General features: G+C 37.4%; 3 protein-coding genes and 4 non-coding genes across 7 annotated transcripts in view; 1 reads left to right on the top strand and 6 right to left on the bottom strand.

Annotated features, from left to right (window-relative positions):
• The window catches only part of LOC122322928 (multiple epidermal growth factor-like domains protein 11), a 36,209-nt gene extending 35,127 nt beyond the window's left edge, over nt 1-1,082 (bottom strand). The window contains exon 1 of the mRNA XM_043216538.1: nt 831-1,082. The gene's annotated coding sequence lies outside the window, so the exon portion shown is untranslated. The remainder of the gene's footprint in view (nt 1-830) is intronic.
• A 3,020-nt stretch (nt 1,083-4,102) lies between these two features.
• map2k1 (mitogen-activated protein kinase kinase 1) lies at nt 4,103-16,805 on the top strand. Its single transcript, XM_043216672.1, has 11 exons — nt 4,103-4,483; nt 11,071-11,281; nt 12,108-12,254; nt 13,187-13,264; nt 13,379-13,430; nt 13,527-13,651; nt 14,900-15,107; nt 15,200-15,264; nt 15,384-15,442; nt 15,975-16,020; nt 16,092-16,805. The coding sequence occupies exons 1-11, from the start codon at nt 4,401-4,403 to the stop codon at nt 16,203-16,205; spliced, it is 1,188 nt and encodes a 395-aa protein (XP_043072607.1). The 5' UTR covers nt 4,103-4,400; the 3' UTR covers nt 16,206-16,805.
• On the bottom strand, nt 16,800-20,567 carry rpl4 (ribosomal protein L4). Its single transcript, XM_043216673.1, has 10 exons — nt 20,448-20,567; nt 19,496-19,667; nt 19,201-19,307; nt 18,479-18,617; nt 18,083-18,207; nt 17,878-18,007; nt 17,558-17,714; nt 17,324-17,407; nt 17,048-17,168; nt 16,800-16,966 (listed from the first exon to the last, which is right to left on the bottom strand). The coding sequence occupies exons 1-10, from the start codon at nt 20,448-20,450 to the stop codon at nt 16,865-16,867; spliced, it is 1,140 nt and encodes a 379-aa protein (XP_043072608.1). The 5' UTR covers nt 20,451-20,567; the 3' UTR covers nt 16,800-16,864.
• Nucleotides 18,275-18,403, bottom strand: LOC122323236. The gene has a single exon (XR_006246975.1). It is a non-coding gene; the product is annotated as a small nucleolar RNA SNORA35 (small nucleolar RNA).
• LOC122323242 lies at nt 19,059-19,156 on the bottom strand. The gene has a single exon (XR_006246981.1). It is a non-coding gene; the product is annotated as a small nucleolar RNA SNORD16 (small nucleolar RNA).
• Nucleotides 19,386-19,455, bottom strand: LOC122323241. The gene has a single exon (XR_006246980.1). It is a non-coding gene; the product is annotated as a small nucleolar RNA SNORD18 (small nucleolar RNA).
• On the bottom strand, nt 19,745-19,842 carry LOC122323235. The gene has a single exon (XR_006246974.1). It is a non-coding gene; the product is annotated as a small nucleolar RNA SNORD16 (small nucleolar RNA).
• Nucleotides 20,568-20,914: the final 347 nt, after the last annotated feature.

The raw sequence follows: 20,914 nt of genomic DNA, 5'->3' as shown, positions 1-20,914 counted from the left end.
AAACATTACGAGTGGTTTGATAGCGTTATATTCTACACCATTTATTAAATTATATTACGTTAGTGAAAGGTCGAGTTAGCAAGACAACGTACGAACAGATGAATCTATAGTATTTTATTTTATTGACGTACACGACAGAGCGTTTGTTTAGAACAGCGTTTCCTAGCTGAAATAATTAGAGCCAGAAAAGACTCGGCTGAATGGAGACACTGACTGGAGAACTGCACTGGATGCGATACATCAACTTTGGCTATAGGAGAAAATCTACCACGCTTATAAATAAATACAGACTGCAGCGATGAAGGTTGGCCAAACTGATAGCTCGCACAATCGATCGCGTAGCCCAGACTGAGCTTAAATGACAAATGATAAAGAATCGCTATCAGTTTAAATAAATAAATAAATAACTTAATTTTGCGTAAAAAAAAAAATATTGTATTTAGCCTACAGGATGAAAACAGGTGTAGCCTAACTGTCGTATGTACAGGGTATAAAAGAGTAGCCTGGGCAATTAAATAATCATTAATGAAACCACATGTGCTATATGCACCTTTATGGACCCGTTGAAACCTCAGCTGAAATTGTACTCGAATAATAATCAAATACTAAATGTATAAAGTCGTCTAAAGCCACATTTTGTAAATAACATATATATTTTTTTAAGAAATCCAGCATGATATAGGCTATTCATACAATTTACTTGAGAGTTGATTCATCAACATAGAGCGTATATGAATATTTTAATGCAACTGTATGGCTGCCTTATTACAGTGTACTACTATAGGCTAAATAAGCGAAATAAATACAAAAAAATAAAATAAAAAACATACCTTCTCCTGGTCCGTATTACTTTCCCTTATCTGAAATCGCTGCTTGCTGTTCGTCCATAGTCTTCGTCTCTGTAATTAAACTCTCCACTTTCTCGTAGGTAATTTATGGCAGCCTGGGTGAAGAAGAGTCCTGGAGTGTGTTTTATAAATTTCGCCGTACCGTTCGCCTCACCGGGTTAGTGTTGTCGGAGCGCAGCGCTGCGGCTCGTCCTCTGTAACCTGCACCGTTGCCGAGTGTTTCTGCCTCTCGCGCGGCCTCATTTTAAACTCACGTGACGTCAGAGATCATGGTGCTCAGGCTGCGAGCGCCTGGTAAACAACGCTTCGACGTTTCGCTGGAGAAAATATAGCTCTCGGCGAACTTTTACCTAAGCATCGCGCTTAAAGCAAAACCGCAATTGTGAGAAAGTGCAATCATTACATTAAATCTCACTCTACATGTTCCTGCTCTCTTGAGCAATCAGGTATTCTAATGAAATAAATACACTGAACATAGCCTAAGAGTTGTCCATCCCCTGTGTTTTAGATTAGACTGTTAGATTAAAGAAGTAAATCTAGTAAAAGAAGTCTCTTCTGGTCACCAAGCTTGTATTTAGCCAGTTTGATCCAGCAAAATTGCTTTACTGCATAAGAGTAATATTTTTAAAATATTTTTACTGTATAAAATGTGTTTGTTTTTTTATATGCATTTTTAAAAATGAAGTATTCCTGTGGTTTTAAAGCTGAATGTTTAGCATCATTCAAAATATATAAATAAAATATAACAATACTGTCACTCTACTGACAGCACTAGCTTTTTAACGGTAATGTTACAAAAGCTTTTTATTTCTGACAAATGCTGATCTTCGGATCTTTTTATTCATCAAAGAGTTTGAAAAACAAATTACTCAACTCATTGGTGCTGATAATAACAACAACAACAACAGCAACAACAACAACAATAATAATAATAATAATAATAAAAATTCCTTTCTGAAGGATCATGTGACAATGAAGACGTCTGTAATTATGCCGAAAATGTAGCTTTGATTACAGGAAAAAAAATGAAATGTTAAAATATATTCAAATATAAAATTGTAGATAGTAAAAATATTTGACAGTATTAATGATTTAGCTGTATTTTAGATCAAATAAATACAGGCTTTGTGAGCAGAAGGGAATTCTTTAAAAAACACTAAAAATCTTGCTGTTAAAAAACTTTTGACTAGTGCATTTCTATCAATATAACTACTTTTTTTGGTTTTCATCCATTTCATGTTAAATTGTTTAATCCTTTCACAGTGGATTTCATTGTGCACAGTATCTTCAATATCAATCCTAATGTCACAGAAAAGTATGAAATGAATCTAACCTACTGTGGTTGTTGTGTTTATTAGGCTTGCAATTTTCCACAATCCTTTTTAACTTAATAAGTTTATGAAAAAATATGTTTATTGATAATAATAAAATACAAAACAGTCTGTGTCTCCATTCAGCAGTATATTCAAAAGCCACCGTGTAGGAGCAGAGTAGGGCCATCCTTTACCAAATCCTTAATGATAGCTTCATAATATGCTATACAAGACAGGATTTTTTTTTTTTTTTTAATCTGCAAATAAAGCTCTTCACAGATTCCAGATCCAGAACACATTTTGAATAAAAATGATGAGACCATTTACAACAGTGAATCAGTTTCAGCTCATAAATATCATTTTCTGTTTTTGCTTACTCTTTTTCAAAGTTACGCATCATTAATTTGACAACTCTTCAATTTTAATAGTATCTGATGTTCCTAAGAGGACATAGTTTCTTGCATACCTAAATGCAAATTCGGTAATTATCCAGATCTGCTTTTTTTATGAAATCACAGGAGGGAGCCTATCAGAATAGCTGACAGAGCAAATCTGCCTGTTGCACCAAATTGTTGAGTAAGTTACTGATAAATTGCTTACAGCTATAGAAAAGGCTATAGTTTCCTGTTTACACTGCATCACAATGTTGAGAGTCGAGATAGATGCAGTTACATTCTTAATTTAAAAATGTTGGCTAAACATTTTTCTTATCATGCTTAGTAAGGCCTGGTAATGCACAATTGACCTTAGTGTAATTAATTCTCTATTTGACATTCTCCATCAGAGTGCAGATGGGAATAATACTACAGCAGTATATAGGAATATTATCAACCACATAGCGCTATAAACTCAGGATGAGAGGAAGGCATGTAGAGATAAGCAATTAGTCTGAACCTGCAAAGCACAGTAACTGGACTTGTTCCGGCGTAAACAGATAAATGCTGAGAAAGAAACCACTTTCGAAGGAGCAAAGGAGATGCATCTGTTTACTAAGCTGATTTAAGGCCTTGAGGGGTGTCTTGAAGATTTGTATACATTTATGTGTAATCTCCAAATGGAGCTAGATGCACCTTCCTGTGAAATGTGGTCTAAATAAGTGTCCGGATGCTTGAATTTTAGGATAGTATTACATTGTATTAACAATATAATTTCACAGCTGGTTTAAGTGGTCTAGAATGATAATAATAATCCAAGACCTTGAGATTGGAATATGGACAAGTGTGTCTTTTCCTAACAGATATGATGTTTTTCTACATAATTTGCAACCGGTTAAAAAGTTTTACGTGAAATTATAAGTTCCTTATACCTTATACCATTATTTTAAGGAGTTAATGATGTGAGACCAATGACCAAAACATAACGCAGGATATATTGTGTTGGTTACGTGATTATTAAATGATATACATTCAGTCCAGTGTAAATGCCTCACCCCAGGCTGCCATGTTTCTATTAAAACAACCATTTTGTGGTAGTTATATGAACTTGAGATGTTTTCCTGCTGCATGGACTCTTAAAGTCAATTCGTTCTTGTAATAGTTACTTCCAAATTGCATGGAGACCCGAATGGCATTTAATATTTTTCTATATGTCCGTATCATCTATTGCCAGGGAGAGCACTGCAGGGGGTCCGCACTCCATAGAGAACAATGTTCATAAACAAACGCTGAACAAAATTATAATTTTATGACCTAGCTTTTTATATTGGGCATCTAAGTTCTAAATATCCTGAATTCTAATATACTGAAGCTCTGTATTGTAACGCATAAAGGCATGGATGCTGCTAAACGGCTGTTGAAATTTCTTAGTTTTAATTAGCAGGCAAGCCCATTAAATACCCCGCGCAGTAATAGCGCGTTTCCACCAGCAGATGGGGTCATTGCCCACACGCGGTCACGCTGTCCGGAAGACAGATGTAAATATTTTCATGACGTAAAGAGCCAATCTGTGTACCCATCCTCTACTGTCGTCCACCTCTTAAAATTTCTCCCTGAATAATCTACTCTTCGAAACAACCTTCACCCCGCCTGCCAGAAGAGCATGCGAGGTTGCCGTTGACTGCGTCCTGTCCTTATTTATTTATTTATTGTAAAGCAAACAGCGATTGGTAGGGTGTGATAGGCTATTCATAGCTTATGCATCATTGCTCTGTCGGCGAGTGAGTTGGTGTAGTCCGCGGATCAGATTGCTCCTGTTTGAATCTTTCTTTTACTGCCGAGAAGCCGAGCTATTGGGATTCATCATGCAAAAAAGGAGGAAGCCAGAGCCGATCCAGCTGAACCCAATTCCAGATGGGAACGCTATAAACGGAACCGGGGCCACAGAGTGAGTGGGCTTGAGTCTTACGGTGTCGTTTCGTGTCGAACAAGCTATTAGAAGACTTCTTGAAAGCAGAGTTGCTTCATTCATGGATTGTTTGCCTCATTAAGACTACGGGTCGACTCTGACACGGCTGCTTAATAGATTTAGCATTGCTAAATCAGCTCGTATTGGGCATTAAATTGGTATTAGTATGGATCTTTTTGAGGGTGTGTTGGTTCTTAGTGTCAACAGATTTCTAAAACCCTCGAATGAATCGCGAGCTAAAGGTGATTATTATTAGTTGACTTATATAACACCGAATACGGGTCATTTTTGCTAAATTGCTGCCTTTTTAAGTTTGATAAAGTGAGTTTTAAAGTAAGCAGCTGTCAGATTTTAAACATTTTATTAGTTAATCTCTGTTGAGTGTTATTAAATTGCTTCGTGGCATCGAAGGATAAATGAATATATTGTAATCGATGCTGTGATGTGGCTATGAGGTTTGTTACAGGTCTTAGAATAGCAAGAATAAGTTTTACAGTTTTAGCTGGTTTGCTTAAGTTCGTGACTCTAAAAGGTGTGTGTGTGTGTGTGTGTGTGTGTGTGTGTGTGTGGGAGAGAGTGTGTGTGTGTGTGTGTGCTACATTGTGGGGACGCAAGGATAGTAAAACCTACAATTTTTGACATTGTCGGGGTGAAAATTACAAATAGCAAATGATGTTCATCTAAAAGTGTAGCAATGCAAACAGGCTTTCTGTAAGGGGTAGGTTTAGGGTTAGGGGATAAATGATTGTTTCAGTACAAGTAATAGAAGTCTATGTAAAGTCCCCACAATTCACAATGTAAGTGTATGTTTGTGTATGTGTGTGTGTGCATCACAGGAATAAATTACATTTTAAAATATATTAAAACACAAAATGTAAATTTTACGTTATAAAGATATTTTACAATAATACTGTATTATTTAAAAAATAAATTAGTCCTATAGTGAGTATAATTGACTTAAGTTACTGTTTTTTTAGTTGGGGGGAGGGTGTCCTGTGCTTAGAAAACTATCTTAGCACAGTAAAAGTTGGTCCTAATTATTTATTAAGTAATTTTATGAGGCAAAACAAAATGCATGCTTTTTGTGGATCAACCCATATATTATTGTTGTTTAGTATCCATCAGGTGCACATAAAAGAGCTCTATCTCCTGCCACTAAGATCAATGAGAATAGCTTATCACATTTGGACAGAGCTGCCAACACAACACTGCTCTTCTCTGTAGTATGTTGTCTAGTCATAAATTAGGCCCAAAATGTAGTATTACAGGAGCAGAACTGGAGACATAACGTATCTAAAGTTGTCTGTTTGTAGAGGCCAAAAATCCAGTGTTTTGTCGACCCTAGTGTTAAACAGAAATGTACATGATGGTGATATTTCCCCAAGTATCATCAGCAATCATCCAGTTTACCTCAGTATGTGATTATTGAAGGTTTTAACTGCCCCACCAAATATAGATGCAAGTGACGGTGACGTATCGATTTGTCCGTCAGCTTCGCATCCACACAGTTAGATATGGTGACAGAGGACCACCTCTGTCCGTGCTACCTTCATTTGGCAGGCCTGTGATTTTTCTCCTCTTGAAGCCGAGCCAGTGACAATCCTCACAGCCTGAGCCAGTGGTGCATGTCATTGCCTCTTGTTTTGTTGAGCTCACTTGAAAGCTCAGACACTTTCCCCCTCTCGTAGTCTCTCCAGTTGGCATTAATAGACTATTAATTATTTAGGATAAAGTTGCAGTCTTGTACATAGAAAGTGGTTATTATTTGTACATAATATATAGTATTAGCTGTGCTATTCTGCCATAGAAGAGGTGTTTTGGAGAATGACAGTAAAGCAGAACTACATTCCTTCCTGGAGAGCAGGACTGGCTGTGGCTAGCTCACTTTGGAATGTGTGTGTGTGTGTGTGTGTGTGTGTGTGTGTGTAGCGGTGATTCAATCCTGTGGAAGTCAGTGTTAGAGAGAGGCTCAGCGGAATGTTAAATACTGTGACAACGTTTTTTTTTTCCCAGAACCCTCTGCTGTAAATCTGTCATGGCAAGCCTATCTCAAGGGGTGCAGTTAATATTATTTTAGTTCTTACTTATTGCTTGTTAAGCACTTCATATGAATCATCTCTTTCGTGCGTTTACAATTTGTGAATTAGAAGTAATTCAGCAACAGTATCTGCTTCCAGTGGACAGTGAATTTATTTAGAAGCCATAAATATTTTTATATTTGCAGCAATTTCTTAACGCCTGTCATGATTTTCTCATTCATAATTTTGTTTTCGCGGCTTGAAGGCCCTATTTTTAATAATCATTTGAATTCTTGGAAAAGTCAATAACATAACTATGACGTAAAAACAAAGAGGAACAATATGGTTGAAATCACTTTCAAAATAAATTTTGATAAACTGATAGACCATAAAAATACATCAAGAGATCGAGCTTTTAAAATGGCAGGTTACAAACCGCTGCATGCAATTATAATAAACAAAATTATATTGTTTGTTCTGTGGAAGCTAATCATTTACCTTTTTAGTTCTTGTTATTAGCGTGAAGAGGCCTCAAAATAATCCTACATGTAGTATGTCTCCTGGTGTATACTGGTGGTCGAAAGTTTGGAGTCTGTGAAAAGTGCCCCTATTATGAATATTTAAAATTTGTATGAAAACATCCTGCAAAGTTTATAAAGTTATTGTCTTTCAAAAGAAAGTCTCGACTTTGAATATTTGAAATTAGTCATTTTTAAAACGAATCCCGAGCCATTTCAGGTTGACATAAAAAAAAAAAAAAAAACATAAGCGAATCGTTTTGGAAGTTTTTTTTTTTTACCTTACATGCATGTCAGCCTGTTGTTGGGGACTCCCGAAGCCAAAATTGTAACCTTTCATATCTCATAATTTGTGATGCATGAATTATCATTAGTCATTACTCCAGTCTTAAGTATCACATGATCCTTCAAGAATCACATGTTGATATGGTACTCTTGGTTTTACTATTATTATTGATTTTGATACAGTTGTGCTGCTTAAATGAACACTCCACTTTTTTTGTGAAAAGACTGTTTCTTTAATATTTTTTGGTCGTTCGAATCGCTCAAGTGTCAGACATTTGAAGTTCTGTTTTTAAAACTGTTACTGTTCGAATGACTAGTAACCCTGTTTTATTTACTTACCAGAGTCGGTTGTCTTTCCGTTTGGCTCTTGACAACACTAATTTTGTACCCTGCCAATATTGTTTCATCTCTCTTCATTGGCAGCAGTGCCTCTGCCGCTATTGTTTCCCACGAGCTCTAAGCAGCATTGTGTCTTTTCAAGATTATCAGTAGGAAACCACACAGTGTTACAGTGTTACACAATCACACCACACACACACACACACACACACACACACACACCATGGCACCATCTGCTGCTCTCCATTTTACTTAAGAGCGCTGCTGGGTGTATGAATGCTGCTATAGTGCATCAAGAAGAGCTCGGTAATTCCCAGACGTTCCCTATACCTGTTCCCTAATTCTCTCCGTTTATGATGTTTATGTCTGAGATCAGTTTAAATTGTGGATTTACAGGACGACAGCGCAGATTTATCCACAGGAGTGATTCATGAAGCGTAGTTAAATATCGGCCACAGAACAATCCCTGGTTTTGTGCTCCTCCCCAGAGAGGAATGGTTTGCTTCTGTCTAACTTCAGCTGATCCCGACTCTCCCTAGTGTTTATATCCACATTCCAGTGCACGACATGTGGAGCTGAACACTTATTTCCTGTGTTTGATCATACTGTATCCACACACCTCTTCAAAAACCGGGAAGACAAAAAAGGAAGAGAAGTTATGATTCTTTCAAGTACGGTTCTTGGCCCTTCAAATGATGTTTTGGGTTTGAATCTCAAACTGCGAACAGTTTTATTGTTCACTTTAAGCACTTTTTGTATCTTTCCTCAGAAAGAATTTGCCCTCTTTATGTATCAATACGGTGTATCAAAGGTTAGACTAAATAATTAAATACTGTGTAGTAGTATTGAATTATTTATTGTTTCATACAATTTGTTGCAGCGCATCCTACATTGTCACTACATCCTACATTAATAGATTATTCTTTTTTTTTTTGGAATGGTCTTGTGATTGCTGTTGCAAGACGGTTAGAATGAACTTTTTTACTTTGTATTATGCTCTAAATAATAACGTATTGATATTTCGTACATATATATTTCTTCATGATTAATCATTAGATGCTCTTCTTGGTTTGATTAAATAAAATTTAATTAATTTAAAATTAATTTAAAACCCAGAACAAATAAAGTTAATTTATGTGGGGAAAAACATAGTAGAAATTATGAGCATAAATGTATTTTTTTTAGCTTACTAAACATTTGAATTTGTTTGTGATGAATTCATTGTTGTTTTGCAATCACAGGAATAAATTAGATTTAAAAATATATTAAATTAAAGAACAGTTATTTTAAATGGTAATATTTTCATAATATTCTATTCTATTATTCTATTATATAATATAACATGCAGCATTGCTGTTGCAGATTTTGTACATCATAAATCATTTTTTTAATGCTAATAAAGACAGCTTTCAGATAATACTGTAAAATAAAATATTATTATTTTATTTTTTATTAAACATTTTAAACTGTTAAACTTTTCAACTACTTGTCTGATCAGGCCAACAAAAAAAATCTGGCAGTAGAGCTCTGTTGCTAGCTTCATATCCTCTGTGGCTCATCACATGGACTGAAAGCACTCTTGATAAGGCCTCCTACATGCAACACAAGGTTTGAGTTGTGAAGTATTTTTCTCCACTCTGGCATCTTCTGCGTCCTTCACCATTATCACGTCTCCACCGCAGCGTGTCCACGCCACCCACTTACACCCACACAGCAGCCTCGTAACCATGGTTATATCTGGCCTTGCTGTCAAAAATGAAAACGCTTCGCCTCATTCTGCATATAGATGAGACAAAGACATCCTGGAGTACTTGTGCTGTTCTCATCCACCTGAGTCGTGCCGACTGTCCCGGAGCTTACATGTTGCGATATTTTGCAGCCTGATCAGCAAGCTTTGATGTAAATTTATGTGTGAGTGTCACTTGTTGTGGACCGAAACGTTGTTCAAGAGCAAAACAACATGTTTTACATCTGAATTGGCGCGCTGCTTAAAAGCCCTCGAGTCTCATGGTGTCCAATGGTCCTGAAACTCCCATTTGAAGATACAGCTTGAGATGTTATACACCAAAGCTGGATCACACGCTGCGGGAAACCTAAGATTACGTTCAAATAATTCCTAATTAGTATCAATATCGGAATCATAAGACTTTTAATTGGTTCATTTGAGCACACAAGAAGATTCATTCATGAGTGCACCTGGTAAATGCAGTTATGCAACAGCAAAGAACGCTGTTCTGTTGGAGGAGATTCATAGAGGATGGAGAGTGGAGGGTCATGGAAGTTCGCTCTTCCAGCAGAAAGCTAAGGAAATACATCACCATGACAACAGGGCCAAGGGAAAGGTTCGCATGCTTAGAGGAACTCCCTGCTTCCTCAGACAGAGCTTGGAGAAGAAGATGTTATTATAAAGCGTTCTCACCACTTACATTCCCAAACACATTGTACAATGATCTATTCAAGGTTATGGTAATGCCTTAAGGATGGGAATATGTTTCAGCATGCAAGAACTTTGCCTCACTCTTAAACGCAAGAGAGGAATTCTTGTTGTAGACATATTAGTGTATGTTAATATATAAAGCAAATCTAAGACTGTAGCAGTGTTATTTTAGAATTATATAGTGCCTCGTCATACTTTTGTAATTAATTTTTTTATTTGTAATATTTTCCTTTTTAATTAACTAAACACTTTAACAACAAAAACACTGGACTATAATGTAAATGACAGCGTCAGTGACATTATGCATTTTTGCCTTATTGATCTAATTAAAAATACATAAAAACGCATACATACGACGACTTAAAGGAATAGTTTACCTGAAAACGTAACCTCACGTCGTTCCAAACCTATGAGTTTCCTACTAATGTTAAGCAAAAAAAAGAATATGTCATGGAGTATTTTGAAGAACCAAACAGTTCCATGGTCTCCATGGGGGGAAAAAATACTTTCGACGTCAATGGGAACCATCAACTGCTTAATACCAGCATTCTTCACAATATCTTGTTTAACACAAGAAAGAAACTTGTAGATGTGAGTAAATCTTTGGTGAACTATTCCTGTAAATCCACCCTCTGTGGTATGCATGATTTTCTGATTTAAAATTCAATTTGATATTTTTCAAGGGGCATTAAGTAAAGAAATACCAGGGTGATACAGCTGTCTTGCTACTATAATAAATAAAAAAATATTTTTTGAAAGAAATTCTAATAGAAAACGTTAGTAAATAATTTAGCATAATTATCTGTTAGGAGAAATAGTCTTTCAACAAAATAGCTTAAACGATTATTAATATTTAAAGCGTTTGCTTCAGTTAAAGAGAGGTGCTCTGTAGATTCTTATGGCTGTGTTGAGGTGTAGATTGAACCATTTCATCCCTTTACAAATTAAATTCATTTTTCTGTCTGTTAGAACAAATCTGGAAGCTCTGCAGAAGAAACTGGAAGAACTGGAGCTGGATGAGCAGCAGAAGAAACGCCTGGAGGCTTTCCTCACCCAGAAGCAGAAAGTGGGAGAGTTAAAAGATGATGACTTTGAGAAGATTTGTGAGTTGGGTGCAGGCAACGGAGGAGTGGTCTTCAAGGTCTTACACAGACCCTCGGGCTTCATCATGGCCAGGAAGGTATGTTATGATGAAGAATACTGCTGTAACCAGGGAGGGTGTTAGTTACAGCTTCAAGCATGCAAGAAAGGTCACTGAAGTCCATTGATTGTCATTACCAGCCTTGAATCGATCGGATGCAGTTTTAGAGCTGCTTGCCTCAGAGCCAGTGCTTCCTCTCCAATATCTCTTGAATGCATCGGCTATTCGTGTCATCGTGTCTTTTTATAGATTGGAAGAAGTTAGACATTACAGCAATGAGGCATGACATTCGGTTCTTAGCATGCAGAATTGATACCGTGACATTTATTGCACGTGTAATGCATGTAGTGAAGCTATTGCAATTGATTCAGTAGTTCTCCCTTGAGAGTCAAATAACTCTTTTTCAAACAAACCTTTCCAAGAAACAAAGAAATCTACCTTTAAGCCGTATTACCACTAGTCCACTACCTCATAGGATGAAACAGCTCGACCTTAATATGAGACCACCCAAGAGCGAAAACAAGCTGAAGTGCAGTCAGTACACAAACTCCAAACAGCTCATTTACAGCATACATGAAACAAAGAATTGACAGTATGCATGCAGAGAAGCAACTCCCTATCAGCTAACTATAAAATGCAGACACCCTGGCAATTAAAGAGAGAAGCTCTGCCTGGTGCTGAGAGAATTTAATGAGGGTTCTGCATTATGCTTTGCCCTGCACTTAAGAAGACAAAATCACAACATTGCAAACATCAGTATTCATGTAAAACATTAATATAAAGGAAACGTAAGCTAATGTTTCTTTACTTTCAGATTTGAACCTTTTTTTTGTTATATAGTCCTCTTTTTCTTATTTCTATGCAGTTGATCCACCTAGAGATCAAGCCAGCAATAAGGAATCAGATCATCAGAGAGCTGCAGGTGCTGCATGAGTGTAACTCTCCCTACATAGTGGGCTTCTATGGAGCTTTCTACAGTGACGGAGAGATCAGCATCTGTATGGAGAACATGGTACTGTTTGCTCTTAGTGCAATAATAATAATAATACAGAGGAATATAGGAGTTTCTCTCTCTCTCTCTCTCTCTCTCTCTCTCTCTCTCTCTCTCTCTCTCTCTGTCTATATATATAATTTATTTTTGTGATGAAAAGCTGAATCAGTCATTACTCAAGTCTAAAGTGTCACACGATCCTTTGGAAATCATTCTAATATGCTGATTTATTACAATTATCAGTGCTGGCAAAGTTGTGATGTGAAATGGCAATACTTTTTTTCACAATTCCTAGATGAATAAAAAGTTAAAAAGAACAGCATTTATTAAAAATATTTTCTAACAATATAAATCTTTGACGTCACTTAATTGGACACATCCTAACTGAACAATGAATAATTAAAAAAAAATGTAAATAAAAAAAATAAAAATAAAAATTTACTGACCCCAAACTTTTGAATGGTAGTGTACATTCTTTCTATGTAAAATAAATGCTTTTTTTAAACATTTTATTTATTCAAGGATCCTAAAAAAATATTATTATATAATAAATCAGCACATTAGAATGATTTCTGAAGGGTCATGTTACACTTTAGACTTGAGTAATGACTGATGGAAGTTCAGTTTTGCATCACAGAAATAAACTGTATTTTAAAGTATATTAAAATAGAAACCCATTATTGTAAAATATTTTTAAAAAAATTTCAAACAGTACAACAGTTTTAAACATTGGCAAGAAAATATGTTAAATATATTGAAATAGTACTTCTAACTTGTAAACGATTACAATATATTGTTTTTACTGTATGAAAAAAAAAACCTGTTTAACATAAGACACTTCTTTCAAAAAATATATATGTATTTTATTTTAGCTTTCCACTATCCTTTCAGTATCCTGTGTTTTCCTTTATAGGTGCTTTATAAATATTTCTTCTCTTAATCCTTTACTGTAGGACGGCGGCTCGCTGGACCAGTGCCTGAAAAAAGCAGGCAAGATTCCAGAACAAATACTGGGCAAAGTTAGCATTGCGGTTGGTATCTCTGCAACCTTTCTCAAAAATATCCTCTTTTGGACTGTTTCCAGAAAGCAAGGCTAAAACACGGTGCTTAATGTTTCTGAACCTGTTTCCTTTGCATTCATGCAGGTGATAAAAGGCCTGTCTTACCTGAGGGAGAAACACAAGATTATGCACAGAGGTGACTGGTGTCATGTTATCTCAGACCGATATCTCTTCATTTGCCTCTTTTTAATACTGTGTTTACTGAAGGGAAGACATTGCCCTTGTCTTGCAGACGTCAAGCCATCTAACATACTGGTGAACTCGCGCGGTGAGATCAAGCTGTGTGACTTTGGTGTGAGCGGACAGCTCATCGACTCCATGGCCAATTCATTCGTGGGCACCAGGTCCTACATGTCTGTAAGTTTATTCCCAACAAAAATACCAAATCTATTTTATAATCTTGTCTTTTTCAGCAAAAATATAGGCACACAGCATTTTAAAGATCCAGCAGCATATTTAAAGTTGTGCATGGGGTATTTTTCTTATACCTGTGAATTTGTATCCCTTTCCATGTGTGCCAAAAAGCTTTTTTAATTTAATCTGTTGCAACTGTTTAAAGTTCCTTCCAGTAGTGTCTGGCAACTGAATATTTGTTTTTGAATGAGAGCAAAGTATTTTTTCTTGAAACACTACCAAGCAATTTATGGTAAAAGCAAATTTTATATATATATATATATATATTATATGCATATTATATATATATATATATATTTAGGCTTTCTGATTCTTAAGACTCAACTAATTTCTGCAATTATTTGGTTTTACTCATTTTGATGAATGATTAAGGGAATCTGGCCTTTGTGTTAGCTCACATTTATACATATATGAATCAGTTAATTTCATGTTCCTAGCCACCCTTGTGTGTAAAAAATGAAATGTAAATATCAATGGGAATATGCGTCAGAGAAATCTGATTCATAAAAATGTCTGTTGTTCTTAATAATTGTGTATTGGAGAAAAAACTATGTTCCCTTGGTCTTTTGACATATAAGCTATAAAAACATCCTGTAAGTTTTAGAACGCAAAAAAAGTTCTTTTTAACCTAAAAACAACCTACATAGAAGCAGATCTGCAAAAAATAGGCTATATTAGGCAGAGAGTGAACAGTCAGTTCTTAAATTTTATGTGTTGGAAAGGCTATGGACCAAATAGTAATGGCTAGACAACTTGCTGAGAGCATTTCTAAATGCAGTGGTATGAAGTGATTAATTGAAAGGACAACCACTGGTGATCTGCTGCCCAATGCACCCTGCCACACTGCAAAAAAAGTTCAGGAATGGTTTGAAGAACTTTGTGTTGTCTACGCATCTGTGGGATGTGCTGGATTAACAAATCCAATCTGTGGAGGCCTCACCTTACAACTTACAGAAAGTAAAGAATCTTCTGCTTCTGTCTGGTTATTCGGTGTATATTCTTTAAATTTGGTGTTTATTCTTCTGCCAGTTTAATTCTTCAACCAGGATCCTTGGATGTTTGATTTGGAGGATCTCAGTACTGCCATCTGTTTGTTCAGGCTCCTGTTTTTCATCACGTTGCTTCCTGTATGATAATGTTCATTTCCTCACTCTATGATCCTTCTTCTTTTATCTCCGTGTCCATCTGTAGCCCGAACGCCTTCAAGGGACTCACTACTCTGTCCAGTCTGACATATGGAGCATGGGTCTCTCTCTGGTGGAGATGGCTATTGGACGCTTCCCTATCCCACCACCTGATGCCAAAGAGCTGGAACAAATCTTTGGACAGCCCCTTGAGGGAGACCCCTCGGCCAGCGACGCCTCCCCTAAACCTAGGCCTCCTGGTCGACCCGGCAGCTGTGAGTGTGTTTTTTATTCTGTAACTTCTGGTGTTTCTGAGAATATAATACATAATAAAGTGATTTTATTTTGATTTTGTTTGTCTTTTCAGCATACGGCCCAGACAGCAGACCTCCCATGGCTATATTTGAGCTGCTTGACTACATTGTCAATGAAGTAAGCTTTCAGTGGTGCTTAAAAGATCACTAAACAGTTTTATGACAGTGAATTAATTAAAGTGAGGATTTATTGGCTGCTTCACTTAGCCTTAATGGAGCCGTTTTCTCTTTTTTCAGCCACCTCCTAAGCTACCAAGCATCTTTGGTGCAGAATTTCAAGACTTTGTTAACAAATGGTAAGCAAAATTGCACTGTAGCACACCTAGTAAAGTATGGCGCATGTAATGCCAAGGTCATGGGTTTGTTTCCCAGGCAACTGGCGTAATGATAAAAACGCAGATTGCAGTGAAAGCTGCTTTGGATAAAATCATCTTCTAAATGAACATGATTCTTCTTCAGTGGTGCTTGCTGCTCCATCTAGTGGTTGAACTAAAACTAGTTAGAAATCTTTTGAAGGCCATAAATGGGCAATAAGAAAAAAAATTCTCACCAAACCTTTGCATTACCCTGCAAGCTCTGAGCCTTGCAAATATTTTGCATCTTCTTGCAAATGTGTTGCATTACTCAGAAAAACTTAGCGGTTGCTCTGAAAAATGTCATATCGATGAAAAAAAGGAAAATTATGTTTCACTGTTTTGCGTGAAAGCACAAAAGAGAGAGAACACAAAACAGTTATATGAGCAAACGCAAAATTTCTTGGGTCTCTGTACTAGACAAATCAATGGATTAACATTTTTAATTCTGTCGCTCACTATTTGTTTTCTGTAGTTTAATCAAAAATCCAGCGGAAAGAGCAGACCTCAAGCAACTGATGGTAGGAACAATCTTTTTTTTTTAATACATATATTTTTTTCATATGAATGCATACGAATATTTTTTTTCCAGGTTCATCCCTTCATAAAAAACTCTGAAGCAGAGGAGGTCGACTTTGCTGGTTGGTTATGCAGCACCATTGGGCTAAACCAGCCAGCAACTCCAACTCACAGCGTGGGAATGTGAAAGCAGCCATCTTTTCTTACGCCAACCATTTAGTGTTTCTTTACCTGCAACATCCTCAGTTCCACCCTACCAGTCAGTCCAGAGGCCAACAGCAAACTACTGCCCTCTTGAACACTTATTTTAGATGTTGTCTTGAGTATTAACAAGCATACTGCTTTAACGGTGCATTACGGCTCCAATAGGTTGCTTGAAACCTGTTCTGCCAAATATTGGTTTAGTGATGGCATAAGACCAATGTTACAAAATTTATTTTTACTACAAAATCTAAATTGAACGTTGATTGCAAAAGCTATCAAAGACTGAAATTTTAAATGCCTCAATGTCAACTTGCTGTGATCAGGTTACTTTTAAACTCTTAATTTTAATGTTTATGACTGCACTATCAGCTACCCCTGCAGTGGTTACATTTCATTGTAATGTTTTGTGTTCTGCTTTATTTCAGTGGTAAATTTGCAGCCTTTAACTCCAAGTGAGAGAAATCAGTCATAACTTATACAAACTTGTATATTATAATAAAAGATTTATTTAACATGACAACTGATGGAATGTGGCAGTGCTTAAGTTGTATGCAGTGGATTAAAAATGACAGCTTTATCAGAATTTTCAACGGCTGTTTTATTTGAAAATCATTTGTGAACTCCATAGTCTGTTCATGAGGTTTAAGCTTGGGCAGGGGCCGGAGCAGGAGCAGCTGCAGGCTTCTTGCCCTTATTCTTCTTCACAACCCTCTTCTTCTTGGGTTTCAACATCTTGGCCTTGATCTGCAGGCAAAGTTACAGATTTTAGAAATTGCTTGGGACGTTTAGACTATAGTGACACTTGAGAGTTGTGAGGGTGCTTACTTCAGGGTTGTGTGCCAGGATAGCACGGCGACGGACTGACTTGGCATAGGGGTTTAGCTTCAACATCACTCTCAGATTCTTCAGAGGGTTCTTCTTGAGCACTCTGCGATGAATCTTGTGTCTGCAATTGTGCGAAAACGAGACAAAACACCACGTTAACACCCCATTTATGAAGACATAGATTTGAGCAAGATTGCTCAGGTCTTATATAACCATTACTCAGAATCACTGCAATATGTTGGCCATACAGAGGATTAAAAAGTAACCAAAGCTTACTTAGCAGGACGAAGTGCCTTTTGGACCTCTTCACTCTTCAGGATTCTGTGCAGATCTGTGTTGTTCATTTTGTGCATGGGCAAGCTGGAACATGACAAGACGATACATGTAAATGTTTCTCAATATCTACACATTTTAATACCTAGGTGTGCATCTGAACATGTGCATTCAGACCAACTTTCTCCTTTAGAACTTTGATAAATCAAGTTAAAATTATCGTTTGGGGGAACTCACTTGTAGTCCACTTTAAGGGAGGAGGCTTTACGCCAAGTGCCATAGAGATCATCCAATTTGCGGAATGCACCCTCAGTCCAAATGCAAAAACGTCCAATGTGTCCACCTGGAGCAAGCTTCAACAAGTCCAGTCTGCTCACAGACTGCAGTGTGACACCTGAGAAGAAACTTTGTGGTTTATGATTTTGCAATCATCCGAATCAGCAAGTTTTGAGTGATGCAAGTATCAATTTCCACTGACAAACATTCATAAACAAAAGTGGATATCATGAACTAAACCAATGTCACGTGAAGCAACCGCAAAATACAAGATCTCGTACCAGGGATGTTTCTGAATGCTCGTGTCACACCGTTGTCTTCGTTGTAGATGATGCATGGTCCCTTGCGCTGGATACGCCTTCGGTTCCTCATCTTACCCTTACCAGCGCGCATGCGCTGAGAGGCGTAAACCTAGAGACCAGAAACACTTATCAAACAGTTCATGCTGATGAAGCACAACATTAAGTCAGATTGACAGTAGCTCACCTTCTTGATGTCGTTCCATGCCTTAAGCTTCTTCAACAGAAGCACGGCCTCCTTAGTCTTCTTGTATCCTTCAACTTTATCATCAACAACAAGTGGTACCTCAGGAATCTCCTCAATGCGGTGACCTGAAATATTTAGCATTTAAGTCAGTGGGGGAAAAAAATAACTAAATTACACGCAAATATTCCATATTTCTGTGCTCAGTACTCGAGAGGGAACAAAACTACTTAGTTCAACCCTTCTGCATACTGAGGTTTCTCTTGCACCAAATTGAGAGCAGAATGCCAATAAATGGCAACCCACATAATATAATCAGTGCATACAGGCACAGTCATTAGGACTCTAACTTTTAGTAAATTAAAAGGACTGTGAAGCTCCGGACAAATGTGCACTCACCTTTGGCCATGACCAGGGCAGGCAGAGCAGAGGCAGCCAGGGCAGAGCAGATGGCATAACGCTTCTGGTTAATGTTAACCCTGCGGTGCCAACGGCGCCAGGTCTTTGTGGGGGCAAACATGCGGCCACCACGACACATCTACAGTGAAGTCAAGGGTGAACATTTCACACTAAAGGGCCTGTTCACACGTGAATATTCAGTGTAAAAATTGATGCAAAGCATTTCGATTTGAATCAATGACTTAAGTGTCTGTTCAGACAAATGTGACTTCCCCATTGTACTAAAAAATATTTTTGCGCAGCCAATACCAAGAGCTGTTGCTACGTGAAGTTGTCAGCATGAACAGCAGAGAAAGAATCCTGAACCAGCTCTCTTGTCTGTGGTTTTTCTTTAAGGTTTGATACATAGAATGGTTTGTGCATCACACTCAGAGGTAAACCACTATATTTCTGCATTTCCCCATCTGCTTTTTTTACTCATTGGTTCGAATAAACATCTCGCGTGGAAATCTGATCAAATTTCTATGCTGAACATTTGCATGTGTGAACAGGCCTTTATTTTTAAAAGCATCTGTGAACCAGCTCAGTCTTAATATTCGTCAACCATCCACGCCAGCATAAGACAGCAGGCAACCGTCACTGTGCGTAGAGTAAGACGCAAATTACACCATCACAGCATGTGTCGCTTATAAAAGACGACCAATTGAAGTAGTTCAGGATACATTTCCGAAAGCACCCTGTCCGGAGCGGTGGGTACCACCACCGCGGACACGGGGAATACGGGCCACGGCTCTTCCTGTGCCCCAGGACTCAGCGCTGGTCTGGTGACCTGAAACACATTTGATATAAAGTTAAAAACCAAGTAATATTTGACCCTTTCATACCAAGGCAAAATATCAGACAAATGAGTCTCAGAACTTCCAACATAATCAGTTACTCAGAAACACGGACCATGAAGTGGAATCTCATCATTGAATTATTGACATCAACTGAACATGAATATAACTTAACACTCACCGGCCAGTGCACTGACAGCATAGGGCTGGCGCTTGTTCTTGCGCATGTTGGTATGCACAAAGTTCACAACATCAGGGCGAATGGGAGCCCTGAACACTGCAGGAAGAACCACATTTTTGCCGGATGTCTCCCCTTTCTCGGAGAAGACCGTAATTAACGGCCTGGCGCAAGTCTAAAACAACAAAAACCAGGTATGAATGTAAAGGTTTTCCATTTACACATGTATTCATCTGTTATACCACTGAATCTTGCTCAGTCTTTGTTTTCATCAACCTTCTATGTCAGCATAAGACAGCAGGCAACTGTCACTGAACACAGAGTCGGACGCAAATTACACCATCATAGCAAGTGTACCAGATTAAGTTTAGTTTAAACAACGAAAAAAAAAAAAAAAAAAACATTTGCCAGAAGTGTAATGAGAACTGCTGCAGTTTAAATCAATTGGACTTAAAAGCAACACCGCTATTTACTAAGATTTGAGATTTAAGATTGTTGACTTGCTCTTAAAATTAAATGAATAAACGACATGGTTGTTTTGTGAAGGAGCACCGCTATACTTCTGAACGCCTAAACTGAAGTGTCTGCGTTCAAACATAAGACTAGGCCACAACACGCAAACCAACATTTCCAACTTCGTTCTGCGTATAATCTCTAGGCTGTTAAGTTATATTATGACACCTAAATAGATGGACTAGCGTTTATATAAAACCGTGTTTGTATTTAGAGGAAATAACCTCTAAACGGAGTCAGCTGCCAATTCATGACTACACGTGTATACACGCCGCACTAGATCAAAATGGCTCCCGAGAGCCGCAGTTAGCGCAAGCATATAAGCTAACGTATATTTCATCCAAAAACCGACTGCTGACGAACGGTGTGTACGTAAAACAATATAACAGAAACTTTATTGAAAACGAGATTAAGGCAGTGAAAAAATATTCTCTGCGCTCACCATTATTGTAAGTTTTCACGGCTCGCCAGGAACCACGCTCCTAACTCGATGGCGGCCACGGAAGAAAAGGAAGAAGAAACCACTCCACCGGCACTTTCATATCCATCCGACATATGTCACTTCCGGTTAAGCTCGCGGTTCGTTTTAGTCAGTAGCTTATTTTTTACAAACATTATCTAAACTAAATTGTAAAATTCGTTTCCATTATTTATTATTTTAATTACAATGAACTGCAGTAAGATACATGCGATAAAATAATAAACGTTGTAGTATGTTTTGGCACTATTTAAGTAGTGGAAGCTGGCGGATGGGTCGGATCTACTTTCAAAGGAATTTATTAGTTGGAATATTTATAAATGATTGGATTTTAGTAGTTCATTACTTGCGTCGTAGTTCTCTTAGTTCCAAATAACTTTTGAAAATGGTTAAAAATGTTTTGTTAAATACTCAATTTTAAAAAGAATGGG

The sequence above is a fragment of the Puntigrus tetrazona genome, chromosome 18 (genome assembly GCF_018831695.1).
Source record: "Puntigrus tetrazona isolate hp1 chromosome 18, ASM1883169v1, whole genome shotgun sequence".
Lineage (NCBI taxonomy): Eukaryota > Metazoa > Chordata > Actinopteri > Cypriniformes > Cyprinidae > Puntigrus > Puntigrus tetrazona.
The sequence above is the reverse complement of the archived record's forward strand: the minus strand, read 5'-3'. Positions and strand labels throughout refer to the sequence as shown.